Source organism: Pogoniulus pusillus, chromosome 43 (genome assembly GCF_015220805.1).
Source record: "Pogoniulus pusillus isolate bPogPus1 chromosome 43, bPogPus1.pri, whole genome shotgun sequence".
In the NCBI taxonomy this organism is placed as follows: domain Eukaryota; kingdom Metazoa; phylum Chordata; class Aves; order Piciformes; family Lybiidae; genus Pogoniulus; species Pogoniulus pusillus.
Genome location: NC_087306.1, coordinates 792,632 through 812,118, shown reverse-complemented (window position 1 = coordinate 812,118; position 19,487 = coordinate 792,632). Strand labels below are relative to the sequence as shown.

Sequence of the window (19,487 nt, the reverse complement as noted above, 5' to 3'; positions counted from 1 at the left end):
CACTGTGGGCGTCCCCGGGAGCCGAGCTTGTTCCTGGAGGGTAGTGCGTGCCCCCGAGCCACGCGTGTCCACACAGACACACGTGTCCTCGTGTCGCCAAGCTCTTTGCCTGTTCCCGGAGCCACTCCCGATCTCCAGCTCTGTGCGCGTCCCCTGGAACTGCGCAGCCCCCCGCAGCAGGATCTGTCCGATGTAACCTCCCCGTTCCCCCAGTACTGCCGAGACCGGGACACGGGTCAGAAACTCCCACGCCCGGAGCAGGACGCTGGGAGGGACCTTCGTGGGGCCGAGGACTGGTGCTGCGGGGCAGCTCCTTGCCTGCTGATGAGTTTGTCTGGCCTTAGCCCGGTTGGGGATTTCGGCACCCGCCACCGGGTGGCCCCATCCTCCCTCCCGGTCCTCGGCGGCTGGCGGGGCGGGGTGACAGGGTGGGCAGGAAGGAGTTAATCTCGGTGTGGATGATAACGGCCTTTGTGTCACCGGGGAGGGGGGGGAAGGAAGGGCTCAGCCCCGTGGTGGTGTCGTGAGGGGAGTAGGGGGGTGGGAAAAGCCACTCTCCGTGGGCGATGCTGGCGGTGCTGGCCGTGCTCTGCGGCGCGGCGACGGTGGCGGCGACAACGGGGACAACCGCCTTGACCCTTGCGGTGGTGTTACCCGAACGTAACCTCACCTACCCGTGGGCTTGGCCACGCGTGGGGCCGGCGGTGCGGTTGGCAGCTGCCGCCGTTAACGCTCGGCCCGATCTGTTACCCGGCTTCACCCTGCGCTGGGTTTTCGGGAGCAGCGAGGACCGGCACGGGGTTTGCTCCGAAATGGCCGCACCGTTGGCCGCCGTCGACCTCCGGCTCGCTCATCACCCTGCCGCCTTCCTGGGACCTGGCTGCGTCTACACGGCGGCACCGGTCGCCCGGTTCACCACCCACTGGCGACTTCCACTGGTGACGGCGGGTGCCGAGGCCCACGGTTTCGACGACAAGCAAGAGCAGTTCGGGCTGACCACCCGCGCTGGTCCCAGCCATCGCAAACTCGGCGAGCTGGGAGTGCAGCTGCACCGCCGCTTCAACTGGACGAGGCGGGCGCTGCTGGTGTACTGGGACGAGAAGGTGGACGACCGCCCCTACTTCTTTGCTGCCGAGGGCCTCTACGTCCAGCTGCCCACCCTGCGCAACCTCACCGTTATGGACGTCGTGTTTCGCGGCGGCGGCAACTTCTCCTTCATCATCCAGGAGATCAAGCAGAAGGGGCGCAGTGAGTGATGCAGGGGGGCACGCACCAGTGGCGGGGCTGGCCAGGCACCGGCGCAGGGAGAAGAGGGGGCAGAGCGATGGGAGCGGGGTGCCGGCAAGAATGAGCCTTGTGGTTCTCTATGGCTATGCGTGACTGCGCCCAGCTCCACACGGGTGTGTCCGGCTCTGCCCGGGTAGTCACGGCTGCATGGCTGTGACGGGTTGGCAACCGCTCTAGACGGTTCTGCACGGGTGAACGCGGCTGTGCCTGGGTGTGTGGTGGTACCCAGGTGAACACGGCTGTGCCTGGATGTTCGTGGGTGTGCAGGTCTCTGCTCAGGTGTTGGTGGCAGAACCTGGCTGTGTCCGGTTGTTGATGGTAGTACCTGGGTGTTGGTGGTGGCACACGGGTGAATGTAGTTGTGCCTGGGTGCTGTTGGCAGTACCTGGGTGTACAGATCTGTGCCCAGGTGTTATTGGCAGCACAGGTCTGTGCCTGAGCGTCGGTGGCAGCATGCAGGTGACTGCAGCTGTGCCAGGTGGTTGTGCTACATGGCCACACACACTCCTGTGCTGCCTCAGCCCCACCACCTGACTTCCCCTGCACCTCCACCCCGTGTTGTGCCCACCATGAGTGGCTAGGCATGGCCATCTGCCCTGCTGCCCTCTACTCCAGACTGGCTCTGTCCCTATCCCTGTTGCTGCTCAAGTCAGAGCTATGCCTCTCAGCCTTGGTGGGTGCTATTTTGGGGTCTTGGTGGGTGCCAGGACTGTACCTCTGTGATGGGCATCCCTCTGGGGTTCTGCTGACACCACGACCCTGTGCCAAGGGGGCTGTGGCAGTGGGGTAGGTGGCACCCACCAGGGTCACCACACCACCGGGAATCAATCTCTGCTGTGATCTGGGCCACAGGGAGGAGGAAGCAGAGTCGGGAAAACAGGAAACCTCGTCCTGGCACCCGCGGCAAAGGGCACAGCCGGGTAGGGCACAGGACTGGGGCAGGCAGGCAGCAGGGCTCAAGATCTCCTGCTCCCCAAAATCCTGTCAGTCCACCCTTGGCATGAGCCACCACACGTTCCCTCCGGCACTGCATGGTAACTGGGTACCTTTGTGGTGCTGGGCTGGAGTCTTGGGGTGCCCTGGGGATGGAGATCTTCAAAGTGCCTCAAGGATGGGAGATTTTCAGGGTTCTCCAGGGATGGAGATTGTCGGTGTGTCCTGAGGGGATGGGGGTGTTCTCAGGATGCCACCTCTGCCCGGGCAGTTGTCTATGTGTGCTGTGCCCCGGAGACGCTGCGGGAACTGATGCTGCAGGCAGGGAGGGAGGGGCTGACCCGCGGGGACTTCGCCTTCTTCTACATCGACATCTTCGGGGCCAGCCTGCAGGGCAGCCACTTCCCTGAGCCCCAGCGGCCCTGGAAGCGTGGGGACCGCCACGATGCCAGTGCGCGGCAAGCCTTCGAGGTAAGCCCTGGGCACCCATCTTGCGTGTGTGGGCACAAGCACCCATCACGTGCCCACAGGCACCTGCCACATATTCGTGTGTGCGGTCTCACACCAGTTGTGTTTGTGAGCGCTTGCCACGTGTACATGCATGGCCATGGGCACCCACCACACATGTTGGGCATGGAAATGGGCACCCACCACACACATGTGCATGTTCATGGGCACTCACCCACATGGTCTCACCCCATCGTGGGGAGCAGGCAAGGTCCCTCTCCCCAGGGTGGTCTAGTTGGCCCTGCTCCCACCCACTCTCCCCCACCCCAGGCTGTCACCATCATCACCTACAAGGAGCCCGAGAACCCTGAGTACCGACCCTTCCTGGCACGGCTGAAGGAGGAGGCACTCACCCACTTCAACTTCTCCATGAAGGATGGCTTGGTGGGACACAGGGCATAGAGTTGGCAAAGCTGGGGGGAACAGGAGGGAGGTGGGGCTGCTGGGAGACAGGGGATGGAGCTGGGGACAAGGGCAGATGGGATGGAGCTGGAGTTGCTGGGGGATGCAAGAGCTGGGGACATGGAATGGAGCTGGAGCTGCTGGGGATCTTCAGGATGACCTGGATCTGCTGGAGGTGAGGGGCACAGGGACCCCTGGCTGCACCCTGTCCCTGACCCATCTCTGTGATCCCTAGATGAACTTCATCGCGGCTGCCTTCCACGACGGGGTCCTGCTCTATGCCCAGGCTGTCAATGAGACGCTGGAGCAGGGTGGCTCCATCACCAACGCCTCAGCTGTCACCCACCAGATGTGGAACCGCACCTTCTACGGTCAGCTCCAGCGTGCTCCTGGCTCTGTCTCATCCCTACTTGCTGCCTGCCAGGCACCCACCTGCCCCTCTCTGAGGATGTTGTTTTGGGATCCAAACCTTCACCCGTGGGCTGGGGTCCTTGGTGTCCCCTCCAGACCTTCACTGTCTGCCCCCAGGTGTCACCGGCTTCCTGAAGATTGACGAGAACGGGGACCGGGAGAGCGACTACTCCCTTTGGGACATGGACCCCACACTGGGGGACTTCCAGGTGAGCCCTGGCATGGTAGCAGCTGGCGCTGTGGGGTGAGGTGGGTCTCCTCCCACCCATTTCTTATCTTCTTCACCCCAAGATCGTGGCCAACTACAATGGCACCACCAAGAAGATCCAGATGGTGCCAGGGCGTGAGATCCACTGGCCAGGAAATGTGGTCCCCTCTGATGTCCCTCCCTGCGGCTTTGATAACAGTGACCCGCTGTGCCACAAAGGTGAGCGGTGTCGGAAGCGGGGAGTGGGGCGCAGAGCATGGACATGGGACCCCCACCCTAGGCACCCACCAGCCCCTCACCACCCTCCTCTCACTGTGCAGCCAGCCTGTCTACCCTGGAGGTCCTGTCCCTTGTGGTCAGCCTGATCCTTCTGGCCATCACCATCACTTCCTTCTTCATCTACAGGTGGGGGTGCCGGGGTCGGGGAGGGTGACCTTGAGGCTGTGCCACTGTCCCCAGAGGTGGGGGACACACACGCTGGGAGTCTCACCCTGCCCTCACGATGCAGGAAGCTGCAGCTGGAGAAGGAGTTGGCAGCCGAGCTGTGGCGTGTCCGCTGGGAGGATGTGCAGATGAGCACCTTGGAGAAGCACCTCCGGAGTGCCGGCAGCAAACTCACCCTGTCCCTGGTGAGCACCCAGCCTGTGCCCAGCCCTGCTGCACTGGCAGAGACCAGGGACCAGCCTCACTCCATGTCTCTTCCTCCAGAGGGGCTCCAACTATGGCTCGCTGATGACCACAGAGGGGCAGTTCCAGGTTTATGCCAAGACAGCATATTACAAGGTACTGGGGCATCCACCCCCCACCAGGCTTCACAGGGCCTAGCAACCTATGTCGGGGGTTCATGGAGCCCATCGTCCAATGTTAGCACTTCACCCAGCATCACCCTGCTAGGCACTCATCACCCCTGTGTCTTCCCAGGGCAACCTGGTGGCCGTGAAACACCTCAACCGCAAGCGCATTGAGCTGACTCGCAAGGTCTTGTTCGAGCTAAAGCACGTAGGTGGTCCCCGGCTCAATGCTGTGGGATGGGGTGCCCAGCCTGTTGTCCTCTGGGTGAGACTGGCACAGCATAAACTTGAGACCACACTCTGCTCCACTTCAGATGCGAGATGTCCAAAATGAACACCTGACTCGCTTCATTGGGGCCTGCACCGACCCCCCCAACATCTGCATCCTGACTGAGTACTGCCCACGCGGGAGCCTGCAGGTACTGCAGTGCCTATTGCCCAGTGCTAGGGCTTCGTGGAGCCATGCACCCAACAACAGGGCTTCACAGTCCATCATCCAGTGCTGGAGCTTCACAGTGCCCATCACCCAACAACAGGGCTTCACAGTGCCTGTCATCCAGTGCTGGGGCTTCATGGTGCCCATCATCCAACACTGGGGTTTCATGGAGCCCATCACCCAACAACAGGGCTTCACGGTGCCCATTATCTGGTGATGGGGCTTCACGGTGCCCATCATCCAATACTGGGGCTTCATGGAGCCCATCACCCAACAGGGCTTCATGGTGCCCATCATCCAATACTGGGGCTTCATGCAGCCCATCACCCAACAACAAGGCTTCATGGTGCCTGTCATCCAGTGCTGGGGCTTCACAATGCCCATTACCCAGTACTGGGGCTGCCCAGAGCTGCTGTGCTGGTGGTCAGGGTGGCAGGGAGGTGACTGCAATAGGCAAGTGGATGGTGTACCCCATCCTGGCACCATCCATGGTGATGAACCATCCGTTGTGTCCCCAGGACATCTTGGAAAACGAGAGCATCACTCTGGACTGGATGTTCCGCTATTCCCTCACCCTTGACATTGTCAAGGTAAGCAGCTGGTTCTCGCCAGGCACCCAGATCTCATGGGGATCCCCTATGCCCATGGTGGGTTCACAACTTGACCAGATCATAAAATCCCAGCATGGCTTATCGTGGAAGGGAGCTCGGAGCTCATCTGTTCCAGCCCCAGGTCATGGCAGGGACACCTCTCAGCTAGACCCCCCCGAGGGGTTGTGGAGTCTCCTTCTCTGGAGACTTTCAAGGCCTGTGTGGATGTGTTCCTGTGCGACCTGAGCTAGATTGTATAGTCCTGCTCTGGCAGGGGGGGTTGGACTTGATGATGTCTTTGGGTCCCTTCCAACCCCTAACATCCTGTGAACTGTGAATCTGTGAACTCTGCTGCTGCCTCATCCAGCCTGGCCTTGAACACCCCAAGGAAGGGTACATCCACAGCCTCCCTGGGCAGCCTGTTCCAGAGTCTCCACACTCTGCACTGCAGAACGTCTTCCCAAGGCCCGGTCTAATCCTGTGTACTGGTTTGAGGCTGATTGGAATATATTAATGAGAGAAATTAGATCATTGGTTCTGAAAAGAAAACGGTAGTGATGTCTATATCACTCACTGGTTCTGCTGAGAGATACAAAACCAAGAAACATAAACAGTCAATCAGCCACTGTCTGGCTGCTGCTTGCTTCACTAATTCCTCTGTCTGGACCTGTACAACTCCAACTAATCATTCTGCTTCTAACTCCTTATCTGGCTTCCTGCATATCACCCCTTACACGGAAGAGATTCTGAAGGGAGGAGGCATGAAAAGAGGGAGGGGAGTTGGTTTGAAAGCCCTCCTGGGCAGTTCTGCTGTTCATGGGGAGGGGTTTTGTATTTCTGTATTACTTTCAACTTGTACTTTGGCACACAACATGGGTCAGGAAACTCTCAAACCACCACATCCTGCTCCCTGCCCTGCCAGGGGATGCAGTTCCTGCACAGTGGCGTCATCGTCTCCCATGGCAACCTCAAATCCTCTAACTGCGTGGTAGACAGCCGCTTCGTGCTGAAGATCACCGACTACGGGCTGGAGAGCTTCCGCCTGGCACCTGAGGGCGAGGATTCCCATGCGCTTTTTGCCAGTGAGCAGCACCCTGCCTGTCCAGCCCCAGCCCCAGGGGATGCCCCCTCAGGTGACCCCTGCCTGGCCTGAGCCCCATCCTCGGTGCCTACTCAGAGAAGCTGTGGACAGCACCGGAGCTGCTGCGGATGGAGTCGCCGCCAGCCTGTGGCACACAGAAGGGAGATGTCTACAGCTTCGGCATCATCCTGCAGGAAATCGCCCTGCGCAGTGGAGTCTTCTTCGTGGAGGGCATGGACCTGAGCCCCAAAGGTGAGCAGGAGGGCTGGGGTGAGTGCGCCAGAGACCCACAAAGGGGGCTTGGACCCGCTGATGGGGCTCACCCCTGTAGCTGCCAGTAATCAGAAAAATGCAATGACCACCTCTGGACTGAAGCAGGGGCCGTTCATCCCAGACTCGTGTGACACAAGTGTCAGCAGCACAAGTGTAACCAGGTGTCCAAGAAAGCCACTGGCATCCTGGCCTGGCTCAGGAACAGTGTGGCCAGCAGGACAAGGGAGGTTATTCTCTGCCTGTGCTCAGCACTGGTCAAGCTGCGCCATGAGTACTGTGTCCAGTTCTGGGCCTCTCAATTCAAGAGGATGTTGAGGTGCTTGAATGTGTCCTGAGAAGGGCAACGAAGCTGGTCATGGGGCTGGAGCACAGCCCTGTGAGAAGAGGCTGAGGGAGCTGGGGGTGTGCAGCTTGCAGAAGAGGAGGCTCAGGGCAGACCTCATTGCTCTCTACCTGAAGGGAGGTTGTAGTGAGGTGAGGGTTGGTCTCTTCTGCCAGACAACCAGCAACAGAGTGAACACAGCCTCAAGTTGTGCCAGGGGAAGTATAGGCTGGATGTTAGGAGGAAGTTCTTCACCGCAAGAGTGATTGGCATTGGAATGGGCTGCCCAGGGAGGTGGTGGAGTTGCCGTCCCTGGAGGTGTTCAAGAAAAGCCTGGATGGGGCACTTAGTGCCATGGTCTGGTTGGTTGGACAGGGCTGGGGGATAGGTTGGGCTGGCTGAGCTTGGAGCTCTCTTCCAACCTGGCTTGATTTGATTTTGTGATTCTAAGTGTAACTGTGTATAACAAGTCTCTTATCACCTCGCCATGACTCCTTATATCTCATCATAGAAACAATGCATTAACACAACCCAGGCGATGTACATTCCAGTCCTTAACATACTTCATGCTTTCTTTTTCCCCTGGGCCAGGCATTCCACTCTCTTCTCCCCCATGGGAAGCACCCTGAAGCTGTGGGAATGAAGGTTGAATGCTCTGTACACAGCTCACTACTTTTCCCTCTTTACATTTCTTCTTCTCGGGTTCCCACATGCCCCCCACAGAGATCATCGAGCGGGTGAAGAGTGGGGAGTGCCCCAGCTTCCGCCCCTCAGCCAGCGTCGGGTGCCACATGGAGGAGCTGGGCCAGCTGATGCAGCACTGCTGGGCCGAGGACGTCCTGGAGCGCCCTGACTTCAATCAGATCAAAGTCCAGCTCCGCAGGTTCAACAGGTATACCTCTGCCTCCTCTGAGCTCCATGGGTGAGGGGGTGACCCCCAGGAAGGGTCCTTGGGGTGGGTGCTCACCCCCTGCCCACAGGGAGAGCAGCAGCAACATCCTGGACAACCTGCTGTCGCGCATGGAGCAGTATGCCAACAACCTGGAGGAGCTGGTGGAGGAGCGCACCCAGGCCTACCTTGAGGAGAAGCGCAAGGCTGAGGCTCTGCTCTACCAGATCCTGCCCCAGTGAGCACTGAGGGGGGGGGGGACTTCTGCATACCCTGACACTGCTGGGAGCCCCAAGGCATCACCCCAGCATGCCCTGCCTGACCCCCATGGGTGCCCTGCATGGCTTGGGATGCTTGAAGGAGATGGAGACACTGAAGACCTCTACATGTCTTAAAACTGGGGGTGTTTGGAGGGGCTGGGGACACCAAGGACCTCTACATGGCTTGGAACTGAGGACCTCCAGACTGCTGTATGGCTGTATGACTCACTGCAGAGTCCCTCTGCAGTGGTTCCCTAGGACTTGGGGTACCTAAAGGAGCCAGGGGTGACCCCAGATCCCCCTTCATGTCTCAGGATTGAGTGTCCTCAGAGGGCTGGTATAGCTGGAAGCTGGGGACACCATGGCCCTGGGGTGGGTTTGGGGAGCTTTGCCCACCCCCTCACCCAGCCCCTGCATCCCCCCAGCTCAGTGGCAGAGCAGCTGAAGAGGGGGGAGACAGTGCAGGCTGAGGCCTTCGACAGTGTCACAATCTACTTCAGTGACATTGTGGGCTTCACCGCCCTGTCGGCAGAGAGTACTCCCATGCAGGTGGTGACACTGCTCAATGACCTCTACACCTGCTTCGATGCCATCATCGACAACTTTGACGTCTACAAGGTGAGCACAGGCGTGGGCATGCACGGGCACATGGATAGACATGGGTATGCATAGGCACACAGACAGATGTGGGCATGCATGGGCACATGGATAGACATGGGTATGCACGGGCACACGAACAGACATGGGCACACATGGACACACAGATACATGTGCACCAAGGTTCATGCTGGACACCCCAGAGACAGTGTCCTGGCACCCAGGACATGTCCCTATTGATGTCCTTTCTGCCCCCCAGGTGGAGACGATCGGGGATGCCTACATGGTGGTGTCAGGGCTGCCAGTGCGCAACGGGAAGCTGCATGCCCGGGAGGTGGCACGCATGGCCCTGGCACTGCTGGATGCTGTCCGTTCCTTCCGCATCCGCCACCGGCCACAGCAGCAGCTCAAACTGCGCATCGGCATCCACACGGGTCAGGGGACACAGAGACAGGGGCATGTCATCCCCATGGGTCAGGGGACATGGAGACAGGGCCATGGCATCTACGTGGCTCAGGGGAGACAGGGACAGGGGCATGGCATCCACACCCATCGGGGGGAGGGGACACATGGCACTCCCATGGCCAGGGCACCCAGTGCTCCCATAGCCCCCAAGGGGACAGGGGAGAGGACACCAGCACCCAGGGGGACACTGGAAGCCCCCAGCAAGGGGGGCTGGGCCAGGACTTGGTGCCAGCAGTGGTGGGGGCTCACTGGGTGCCTCACAGGGCCTGTCTGCGCCGGCGTCGTGGGTCTCAAGATGCCAAGGTACTGCCTCTTCGGGGACACGGTGAACACGGCTTCACGCATGGAGTCCAACGGGGAAGGTGAGGGGGGAGGGGGCTGGCCACTTGGGGATGCTGCTGGGCACTGGCTTGAATCCCCATGAGTGCTCTTGGGGCTGGGACTTGACACACCCATGGGTGCTGTTGGGGCTGGACCCATGAATGCTATCTGGACTGGGCTGGACACCTCCTGCAGCACTCAAGATCCACATCTCGGCGGTGACCAAGGCTGTGCTGGAAGAGTTCAGCTGCTTCGAGCTGGAGCTGCGGGGTGATGTGGAGATGAAGGTGAGGCCCCAGACTCCCCCACCCCAGCAATCCCCTCCATGGCTGCCACACTGGGGACTTCCCCAACCCGGGTGTCACCCCCCACTTTGCATCCTCATCTTGCAGCCCCCTTCCCTGCACCCCAAACCCTGGGGAACCAAGCCCCACCCCCAGCACCTCAAACTTCGGGGGGAATGAGCCCCCTCCCAAAACCTGACCCCTGGGGGTCTGAGTCTCCCCTGCATCCCACCCCATGGACAGTGAGCCCCTCCTCTTTTCTCCACCCCCCTGGCGCCCCCTTTCTCTCCCCAGGGCAAGGGCAAGCTCAGGACTTACTGGTTACTGGGGGAGCGTGGAAGCAGCACCCGAGGCTGACGCCCGGCAGCCTCTTAGCAGCACCCACGACCCCCGGGACTATTCTGGGCACCACCGCCAAGGGCTCCCCCGGACCGGGGCCAACTGTGAAGGGGGGGCACCAGCAGCAAAACAGGGGCTGGATGTGTCCCCCCGCTTTGACCTGCACCAAACTGCGCCTCGACTCCTCCCGGGGTGAGGCAAACACCTCGAGGGTGATCCTGGCGGAGGAGCGGGGCCGAGGTCAGGCCGAGGTGGAGTGGACACCCTCGGCTCGGTGTGGGGGAGTCACGAGAGCTCTAACTTTTGTAATAAACTGATGTGTGTGCACTCGCCGCGCGCCTCTGTGCGGTCCCCTGCGCCCTCCTCCCCGGGCCGTCGGGGCAGTGGGTGGCCTCGAAGGGGTTGGGGGCGTAAGGAAGGTCTTTCCCCAAAATGGTAGCAAGGGCCACAAAAAACGGGAGTGGAGCTTTCGGCGTGGGGGAGGGGGGCACTGCGGAAAGGAGGAACCTGCTGGAGGCCTGCGGGGCCGGAGGAGTCGGGAAGGGTCGGCAGAGCGGGGACGGTGAGGAGGAGTTCCGGTGGTGCACATCCTGGTCGGGGGCAGACTCGACTGGGGAATAGGAGACCCCCCCGTGAGTGCCCGACCACGCATGTCCGGGGGGGGGTCTGCGAGGTCCCCCACCATGCCGTGCCTCGGGAGCTCGCGGGGCTGTCCCAAGGGGTCTGGGGAAGTGGCGGCCGTGGCATGTTCCGGGGACGGGGACACAAAGTTCCCGAGGGCTGCCGGGAGGATTCGGGCTGTGCACGTCCGGAGCCTCTCCGGGTGTCCCGGGGGGTTTGGGCTCTCCTGTCCCGCACCAGGGCGGCGCGCGGAGGACAGCGCGCGGAGGGCGGAGCATCCGCGCGGGCAGGCTCCACCCTCTTTCCCCTATTGGTCGAAGAGTAAGAGGCCCCCCCCTCCCGCCAGCTGTGCTGTCACTCCGAGTCTCATCTCTGTCGCCATTGGTTAGGATGTGGGGGGTGGGCACTTCCGGTTGCCGGCCGCTTCCTCTTCCCGCCGGGCCCTCCCGTCCCTCCTCCAGTGACTTCCGGTCGCGGCGCTGGGTGGGGGGTGTGGAGTCGCCGCTGCTCCCCTCCCCCCGGCACCGAGACCACCGCCAGGCCCTGTCGGAGCCCCCCTTACCCCTGGCGGCAGCCGCTGCGCCAGCCCCGACCTGTCCCGCACCGCCCTGGGGGACCTGTCACCCCCCACCTGGCCACCCCCGCCTCGGCGGGGTACCTCCGGGACCTTCCTCCCTGCAGGCTTCCCTCTGGGGGACCTCTTCCCCCAGGCCTCCCTTGCACGCCCGGTGGTCCGTACCCCTTCCTCCCTACAGCCTCCCGGGATCTCTCCTGCCCCCCCTGCACCCTTTCCTACGTCCCGTCCCATAGCACAGGGCACCGGTCGCAGGCCCCAGGCCTGTCCTAGTCAAAGAGCAGCCCCTTCACCCCTGCTGAAGGGGGCAGCCCTCCGCCCCCCCCGCCCCGTGTCCCACTCCTGCGTGGGGTGAAGCTCCTGAGGAGCATACAGGGGTGTCCCCATCCCCTCCACCCCATTGCAGAACTGGGGGTGCTCTAGAGGGGACATTTCTGGTAGCACCCCCTCCTCGACCTTCCACGACGAAGAGCTGGGTGGGGGGACATCGCCAAGGAAAAAGGGGGGGGGGGGGCTTCTCTCAGGCCGAGCCCCCTAGATAGGGGCTGCCTTCCCCCCTTTTTTCCCCCCCTGCCCCAGCCATGGAGATGCAGAAGGGGAAGGGGGGAACAGCAGGAGGAGGAGGGAAGTTGCTGGTCTCCACTCTTCTGGATGCCAAGGATGAGATGGAGGAGGTAGGTGCCTGGGGCTTGGGGCAGGGGGGGCTCCAAGGGGTGGGTTAAGGGCTCAGGCTGCTCCCCTTGCCCATCACTGGGGTCTCCATGGCCACGTTGCTCCAGCCCTTTTTGTGCGGAGTGGCCACAGGTGGTGGAGCAGGACTAGGCTGGAGAGTTGGGCAGGGAGGAACCTCTTGAGGTTCAAGCAGGATGAGTGGCAGAGTCCTGCACCTGGGGAGGAACAAGCTGCAGCAGTACCGGGGAGGAGGTGACCTGCTGGGGAAAAGCTCTGTGGAGCAGGACTCAGGAGTGCTGCTGCCCTCTGTTCACCAGGCCACAGGTGGCACAGTCCTGTCCTTCTTGTGGGAGCTTTTCTTCCTGCACTGGGAAAAGAGACCTGATTTACAGGTGGGAATGGCTTGGGATCTTGCTAGGACAACTGGGATCTGCTCCTGGTGTGGAGGAGCTGTGGAAGGGCTGGAACTGGGTGAGGTGGATGCATTGCCTAGGCCTTGGTTTGCGTCTGCCTCTTGGTGTCAGCTCAGGAAGTGCTGGGGGCTCTTCCTAAAGCTGGGTTGGTATGTGTGGGGTGTTTGGAGCTCATTAAATGGTACAGACCAAAGGAAAATACACCCATGCTGTTTTGTGGCTCTGGGGGAAAAGGGGTGGGAGCTGGCGTGGCAAGGCCTCAAGGTCTGGCAGCTCTCCTGTGCCAGTTGCAGGCTATTTATGTGCCTTCGGAGCACTCCTTGGCCCCTGTGTGTGTCTTGGGTCCTGTCCAGGTCTGAACAAAATGTTCCAGCTTTGGACCCATGGCAGCTCTGTGAGCCCAGCATGTCTGGGAGCTTCATCTGGGCTTGAAAAATCAGCTCCAGGCAACTGATGTGGCTTTCTTGGGATCCTGCTTGCTCCCACCTGGGGTCTTTCTCTAAGATCATCAGGTCTGGGAAGGAGCCACCGTGAGTTGGGTGAGCTCAAGGAGCTTGGGTCTGGTGGTGTGACACACCCTGCAAACACCAGGGGAAGGCTTTGCAGATGCAGGCCTTGCTTCACCAGCAACCCTTCCTCTTGTAGCTCTTAAACCCCTGGAAAGCAGGATTTTCACCTCAAAGGCCATTCAACTGGGACAGACTTTGGGCATTGATTGCGTTCCTGAGTGCCAATGGATTTGCTGTCACCACTTTGGAGTTTATTGTGTTAAGGACTCAAACAGGAAACAAGAGAGAGTACAGAGGAGAAAAAGCCATACAGGGCCTGCAGTAAACAGGCTGCAGTGTGTGGGGAGAACAAGGCAAGAGGGACCTGGAGCTGCTGGAGTGGGGCTAAATGAAGCCACAGAGGATGAGAGGGCTGCAGAACCTCTGCTGTGAAGACAGGCTGGGAGAGTTGAGGTTGTTCAGCTTGGAGAAGAGACGGCTGCAGGGAGGCCTCAGAGCAGCTTTGAGGACTTGGAATGGGCTCCAGGAGAGCTGGGGAGGGACTTTGGATAAGGGCTGGAAGTGAGAGGATGAGGGACAATGGCTTTGAGCTGGGAGAGGGGAGACTGAGATTGGGGAGGAGAAGTTCATTAGTGTGAGGGTGGGCAGAGTCTGGCACAGGTTGCCTAGGGAGATTGTGGATGTTCCCTGCCTGGAAGTGTTCAAAGCCAGGTTGGATGAGGCCTTGAGCAGCCTGGGCTAGTGGAGGTGTCCCTGCCCATGAATCTCTGCGGTCCTTTCCAACCCAACCCATTCCAGGATTCTACGAACCTTAAAGGTCTTTTCCAGCCAGAACAGTTCTGTGATTCTATCCCAACTTCATCTTGGGGCCCAGCTCTGCTCTTTGAGTGAGCTCTGCCTCAAACCCAGCCTTGCACCATGGTCTTGGCCTTGTGCCAAAGTGACATCGCTGTGGTCTTGAGGAGCTGCCCCAAGTGACTCTTTGGCTCTTCAAATGGTGCCCGCAGACCTTCTCGAGCTGGCAGGGTGGCTCAGAGCCTTTGCAGGAGCCAAGCGCACCAGACAGCTCTGCTGCCATTCAGTGGGACTTGGACAGGCTGGAGGTTTGGGCAGGAAGAAATTGAATGGAATTCATCGAGGGGAAGTGTGGAGTCTTACGCCTGGGAAAGAACAACCCCAGGTATCAGTATAGGTTGGGGACTGACCTGTTGGAAGACAGTAAAGGGGAAAAGGATCTGGGGGTCCTAGTGGATGGGAGGTTGCCCATGAGCCAGCACTTGTGGCCAGGAGGGTCAGTGCCATTCTGGAGTGGATTAGAAGGGCTGTGGAGAGAAGTTCTTCTGCCCCTCTACTCTGCCCTGGTGAGGCCATATCTGGGGTACTGTGTCCAGTTCTGGGCCCCCCAGTTCAGGAGTGACATAGGACTGCTGGAAAGAGTCCAGCATGGAGCCACAAAGATGATGAAGGGAATGGAACAGCTCTGTTATGAGGAGAGCCTGAGGGAGCTGGGGCTGTGCTGCTTGCAGAAGAGACTGAGAGGTGACCTCATCAATGTTTATAAGTATGTCAAGGTGAGTGCCAGGAGGCTGGAGCCAGGCTCTGCTGGGTGATGGCTGATGCCAGGCCAAGGGGCCGTGGTAGAAGCTGAGGCATAGGAAGTTTCATTTAAACATGATGAGGATTTTTTTTTTCTTTGAGGGTGACAGAGCCTTGGAACAGGCTGCCCAGGGGAGTTGTGGAGTCTCTCTCTCTGGAGATATTAATGGAAATATTCAAAACCTGCCTGGATGTGTTCCTGTGTGATCTGCTGTAGGTGCTCCTGCTCTAGCAGGGCGTTTGGACTGGATGAGCTTTGGAGGTTCCTTCCAGCCCCTGACATTCTGTGGTTCTGTGACTCTGTGAAGCAGGGCTCTGGCATCAGTGGCTGCTGCTCAGCCTGCTCAGGTGTGGACAGGGTGTGGAGCAGCTCCTGGTGCTGAGGAGGCTGCACTGCTCTTGTCCTTCCCTGCTTTGATTCTTTGTTTCAGAGGCTGGAGAGGTGTGTGGGCATTGTCAGCTCACTGACCAGCGGGCTCTCGGAGAGGGAGGCCAACGATGCCCTGAACGCTCACGTAAGTGGCCTGCCCTGCAGGGGGGACACTGCCTGGTGGAAGGAGATGTTGTGCCCAGGCCAGCCAGGCAGGAAGCACAGGCAGAGGACTCTTGCTGCTCTCAAGGCGACCCAGAGCTGTTAACTCTTTCAAGACCAAGCACCATGGCTCTGATCTTTGTCTCCTCACTGATTTGACAGCCACCTGCAGAGCAGCTTCTTGCTGCAGCCCAGCTGAGAGCCTCTCTGCACATGGGCAGAGGCTGTCCCTGTGCTGCTGCTGTTTATATTCTGTGTGTATTTTTGCAGTTCTGCACTGCTGGGATCAGCTTTTTCCTGGCCTCCACATAGCCAGACCACTGGAAAGGGCAGGTTCAGCCTTTCTGTCTGGGGCTGGAGCATTTTCTCTAACCCTGCAGAGTCTCGAAATACTCTGCAGTGAGCTGCAGATGTTACCCTATAAGGCCAGCTGTGGTGTGACAGGCCTGTGGGCTTTCAGACACTCCCTGTGCTCTCACATGTGTTGGTTGCGTTTTTTTTCCTCCCCAGAACACCTTGTTGGTGTCAGATATGCTGAGTTGCCTTTCCTTAATAGGAAAGGATCAGCAAACCTGGATTTCAGGACACTGAAGCTAATGAAATCCTTCCTCACTTGGGTGAGCAGGTTGTAGAAGAGTCTGGAAGGAAGAGCCTGGGCAGATCCCCAGCTGCAGGACAGGGATCAGGAACCTGCTGCTGTTCTTGCCAAGGGCTTTGTTGTTCCTTGGGAATGAAATATTCTGAACTGGTGCCCCTAAAACCACTGGGAAGCTTCCAGTACCAAGAGGTTTGCCCATCACAAACTTCACAGCAGAGTACAAACTTCACAGCAGGGTACAAACCTCGGGGAGACCCTGACTTGTGGTTTTATTCCCTTGTGATCTCACTGGGAATTGCTCATGGGGCTGCTGGCTGGTTTTGGTGGGCCTGAGAGGCTGTTGTGCTTCCTCCAACTTCCCTCTGAGCTCACTAACAACTCCTGTCTTTTTCTCTCAGATATGCAAAGGAACCCCCCAGCACGAGGAGATCTGCCTGGGGCTCTTCACCCTGGTCCTGACCGAACCTGCCCAGGCACAGAAGGTAGGAGACTGATGCCCACCCTGAGACACCTCACAGCACCTTGGCTTTCTTCTGGCTGTGCCCAGTGTGTAGCTCTGGATCATCTTACCCTGTGCCCTCACTGTCCCCAGCCTCCTGCAGCTGGCACAGAGAGAGGAAGTGGAAATGCCCCACATTCCTGGGGGGGCTGTGGAGAGGGGGCTTGAGCTGCCCTCACCAGTGGATGGTACAGAGGTGGCACAGCCCTGCCCCTGCCTGCAGTGTGGGGTCAGCTGAAGCCCACAGGTCCCCTCCAGCCTCTTTGGTGCCAGCCAGGAGAGATCAGCTGTGGTGAAGTTGTCCAGCTGAGGGGAGGGACACTTGACCTTCTTCAAATCTGCCAGTGGCAGCAGCTGGCCAGCAGGTCTCCCTCTCCCACCTTTTAATTAAAGTTCTACCCTCGGATCAGGGGGCACCAAGCCCTCCCCCCGCACAGCTCAGTGCTTCCCTTGCGTCTCTCCTCTGCCCCGCTGCCAGGGTCTCTCCTCCACTCCATGGCTGTTTCCCTCTTTTCCCCTGATTTCAAGCAGCCATTTGTCACTTGTCCCTTCCTGGTCCTTAAGTGGCCTGGGTGAGCAGTGGCTCCAGGGGCCTCTGGATTGTTGCAGCTTTGGCAAGAGTCATGAGAGACAGATTCTCTCTCTCCCACCCCTCCATGAGCTGCTGCAGCCCTAAAGGTCCTCCTCAGTCATTTGGATCGTTGCTGCCATCATTGTGCCAGAGGCAGGGCCCTGTCCACCCAGCTGGTGGTGGATGCGTGCCATCCTGCTGGGACTTGTTCTCCTCTGGCCGTTGTGCTTCAGGCCAAGCTGTGAGCTGGGGTTGGGTTCTCTGCAGGTTTTGCCTTTTGGTGTTGGGGGAAGTGTGTGCTAAGCAAAGCCCAGAGCTGCCAAACTTCCTTAGGTAAGAGGATTATGGTGTCCTTCCTCCTGGGGCTTAAATAATCAGCCTGAAGTGAATCCCTTAAATGTCTCATCCAAGTGTTTGTCCCAGGCCTTATGCTGCCAGGATCAGCTCAGATGCTCAGGATCTGAGTTCTGCCCTGAACAGGAACAACAGCAGTACAGGGTAGGAGGGACCTGCTAGGAAGCAGCTCCACAGAGAAGGATCTGGGGGACAGCAACTTGCCCATGCACCAGCAGGGTGCCAGGAAGGCCCCAAGGGTCTGCTGGGGGCATTCAGAAGAGTGTGACCAGCAGAGCAAGGGATGTTCTGCTGTTCTTTGCTCTGCCCTGGAGAGGCCTCATCTGGAGTGTTTGGGCCAGTTCTGGCCTCCCCAGTTGCAGAAGGACTGAGAGCTACCGGCGAGGGTCCACTGGAGGCTGGGAAGGTGCTGAATGGCCTCGAATAGCTCTGAGGAGCAAAGGCTGAGAGCCTGCAGAAGAGCAGCCCCAGAGGGCATCTGCTCAGTGCTTAGGAGAGCTAAGTTGGCAAAATGTCCATCTTGTTGGTGCTCCTAGGGGTGCGCCAAGATGGTCGTAATCCAAGCAGAGGAGGTGGGATCCAGACAGGGCCAGCACCTGACAATACCTAATTTGTGTTTGGTGTTTTCCACACGGAGCAGAAGCTTCACTCGAGGCCTGGCAGCCCCCAGGGCCCCTGGCACCCCAGCGGGTGGTGTTTGTGTTTCTTTTCCAGGGCTGCTGCAGCCTAGGGAGATGTTGTGAATTCCTGACCAGGTTGTCCTCTGCGTGGAGCCGCTGGGTCTGGCTCTGCGTCATGGGTGTTCATTTAGCATTTTCAGAGTGGTTAATGGCCCCAGACTGTCTCCACCTCTGGGTTCTGGGCCTTTGGCTGGGATATTTTTGCATGGTGCTGGATGAGAAAGGGAGGAGGAGGCCTGGGCATCATCAGGGAGTCTCATCAAAAGGATCTTCTGAGGCCTCATTATCTCTCTGGCAGAAAATGCAGGGACCAGACCCCTGCTCTCTGTAGTATCCTGGCATTCTCTGGCTGAAATTAACCTCGGTGCAGCACCAATTAGCAAATTGCTTCCTAATTACCCCCACCACCAGCTGTCCTAAGCAGAGGGCAGGTGGGAGCCACCCCCTTTGCTCTCTGGCCTTGTCTGGCTGCTGGTAGCAGGTGGCATTGGGTTGGAAGGGACCCTCCAAGGTCCCCTTGTCTGACCTTCCTGCAGGCAGCAGGGACACCTCCAACTGGAGCAGGCTGCCCAGGACCATATCTATTCTGATCTTGAGTGTCCCCAGATCAGGGACCTTGTGTCAGCAGAAGCAGGTGGCCTGGACATGATCTCCCTCAGCTCCTGCATCTCCACGGAGCTGCCCTGATGCTGAACCGCCAGAACGCTGCAGCGACCCCGAGTCCTGTGCAGGCGTCTTCAGCGCAGTGACAGTTGTCACTGGAGCAGTGAGTGGCTTAGGTGGCCTGGACTTGACTGATCCTTCCTGAAGCAAGGCATTTGGGTGCCCCCAGCATGTTCTCTGATCAGTTTCTGTGTGGCTGTTTGGTCAGGCTTGATACAGCCAGTTTGTTTTGTGTTCTGGGCCTGCCCCTGTGACTACAGAACCACAGAATCGATCAGGGTCAGAAAGGACCACAAGGACCATTCAGTTCCACCCCCCTGCCATGGGCAGGGACACCTCACACCAGATCAGGCTGCCCACAGCCTCATCCAGCCTGGCCTTAGACCCCTCCAGGGATGAGGCTTCCACCACCTTCCTGGGCAACTCGTTCCAGTCTCTCACCACCCTCATGCTGAAGAACTTCTTCCTCACCTCCAGTCTGACTCTCCCCATTTCCAGCTTGGTTCTGTTACCCCCAGTCCTATCACTCCGTGACATCCTGAAGAGTCCCTCCCCAGCTTTCTTGTAGCCCACTACAGATACAGAAAGGCTACAATAAGGTCACCTTGAAGTCTTCTCCTCTCCAGACTGAACAGCCCCAACTCCCTCAGTCTCTGCTCACAGCAGAACAGCTCCAGTCCTCTGCTCATCCTCGTGGCCTTTCCTTGGCCACCCCCCAGCACCTCCATACCCCTCTTGTCCCAGGGGCTCCAGAACTGAACACAGTACTCCAGGTGGGGTCTCACCAGTGCAGAGCAGAGTGTGAGGAT

The 19,487-nt window shown here is 59.3% G+C and overlaps 2 protein-coding genes across 4 annotated transcripts in view; both read left to right on the top strand.

Moving 5' to 3' along the window:
• Window positions 1-528: 528 nt before the first annotated feature.
• Window positions 529-10,728, top strand: NPR1 (natriuretic peptide receptor 1). 2 transcript variants are annotated; one of them, XM_064176158.1, is made up of 21 exons: window positions 529-1,248; window positions 2,492-2,691; window positions 2,998-3,111; window positions 3,365-3,500; window positions 3,658-3,749; window positions 3,832-3,967; window positions 4,069-4,153; window positions 4,257-4,377; window positions 4,457-4,531; window positions 4,670-4,747; window positions 4,854-4,958; window positions 5,494-5,565; window positions 6,488-6,647; window positions 6,743-6,898; window positions 7,965-8,133; window positions 8,222-8,368; window positions 8,891-9,008; window positions 9,247-9,421; window positions 9,716-9,814; window positions 9,969-10,060; window positions 10,352-10,728. In XM_064176158.1, the coding sequence occupies exons 1-21, from the start codon at window positions 567-569 to the stop codon at window positions 10,412-10,414; spliced, it is 3,075 nt and encodes a 1,024-aa protein (XP_064032228.1). In that variant the 5' UTR covers window positions 529-566; the 3' UTR covers window positions 10,415-10,728. The 2 variants fall into 2 exon arrangements, with proteins under 2 accessions (XP_064032228.1, XP_064032227.1); XM_064176157.1 differs by having other exon boundaries at window positions 8,816-9,008.
• A 737-nt stretch (window positions 10,729-11,465) lies between these two features.
• The window catches only part of INTS3 (integrator complex subunit 3), a 35,063-nt gene continuing 27,041 nt past the window's right edge, over window positions 11,466-19,487 (top strand). The window contains exons 1-3 of one of the 2 annotated variants that reach the window (XM_064176160.1): window positions 11,466-12,265; window positions 15,213-15,296; window positions 16,310-16,393. In XM_064176160.1, coding sequence (XP_064032230.1) covers window positions 12,173-12,265; window positions 15,213-15,296; window positions 16,310-16,393 — 261 coding nt within the window. In that variant the 5' untranslated portion in view covers window positions 11,466-12,172. The remainder of the gene's footprint in view (window positions 12,266-15,212; window positions 15,297-16,309; window positions 16,394-19,487) is intronic. The other variant, XM_064176159.1, reaches the window with a different exon arrangement.

What these genes read in the sequence shown, in the direction of transcription:
- NPR1 (XM_064176157.1), top strand. Translation starts at nt 567, where the DNA reads ATGCTGGCGGTGCTGGCCGTGCTCTGCGGCGCGGCGACGGTGGCGGCG. An exon ending in TCTCCATGAAGGATGGCTTG is followed by an intron (nt 3,112 to 3,364) that starts GTGGGACACAGG and finishes TGTGATCCCTAG; the next exon opens with ATGAACTTCATCGCGGCTGC. An exon ending in TCTTGTTCGAGCTAAAGCAC is followed by an intron (nt 4,748 to 4,853) that starts GTAGGTGGTCCC and finishes GCTCCACTTCAG; the next exon opens with ATGCGAGATGTCCAAAATGA.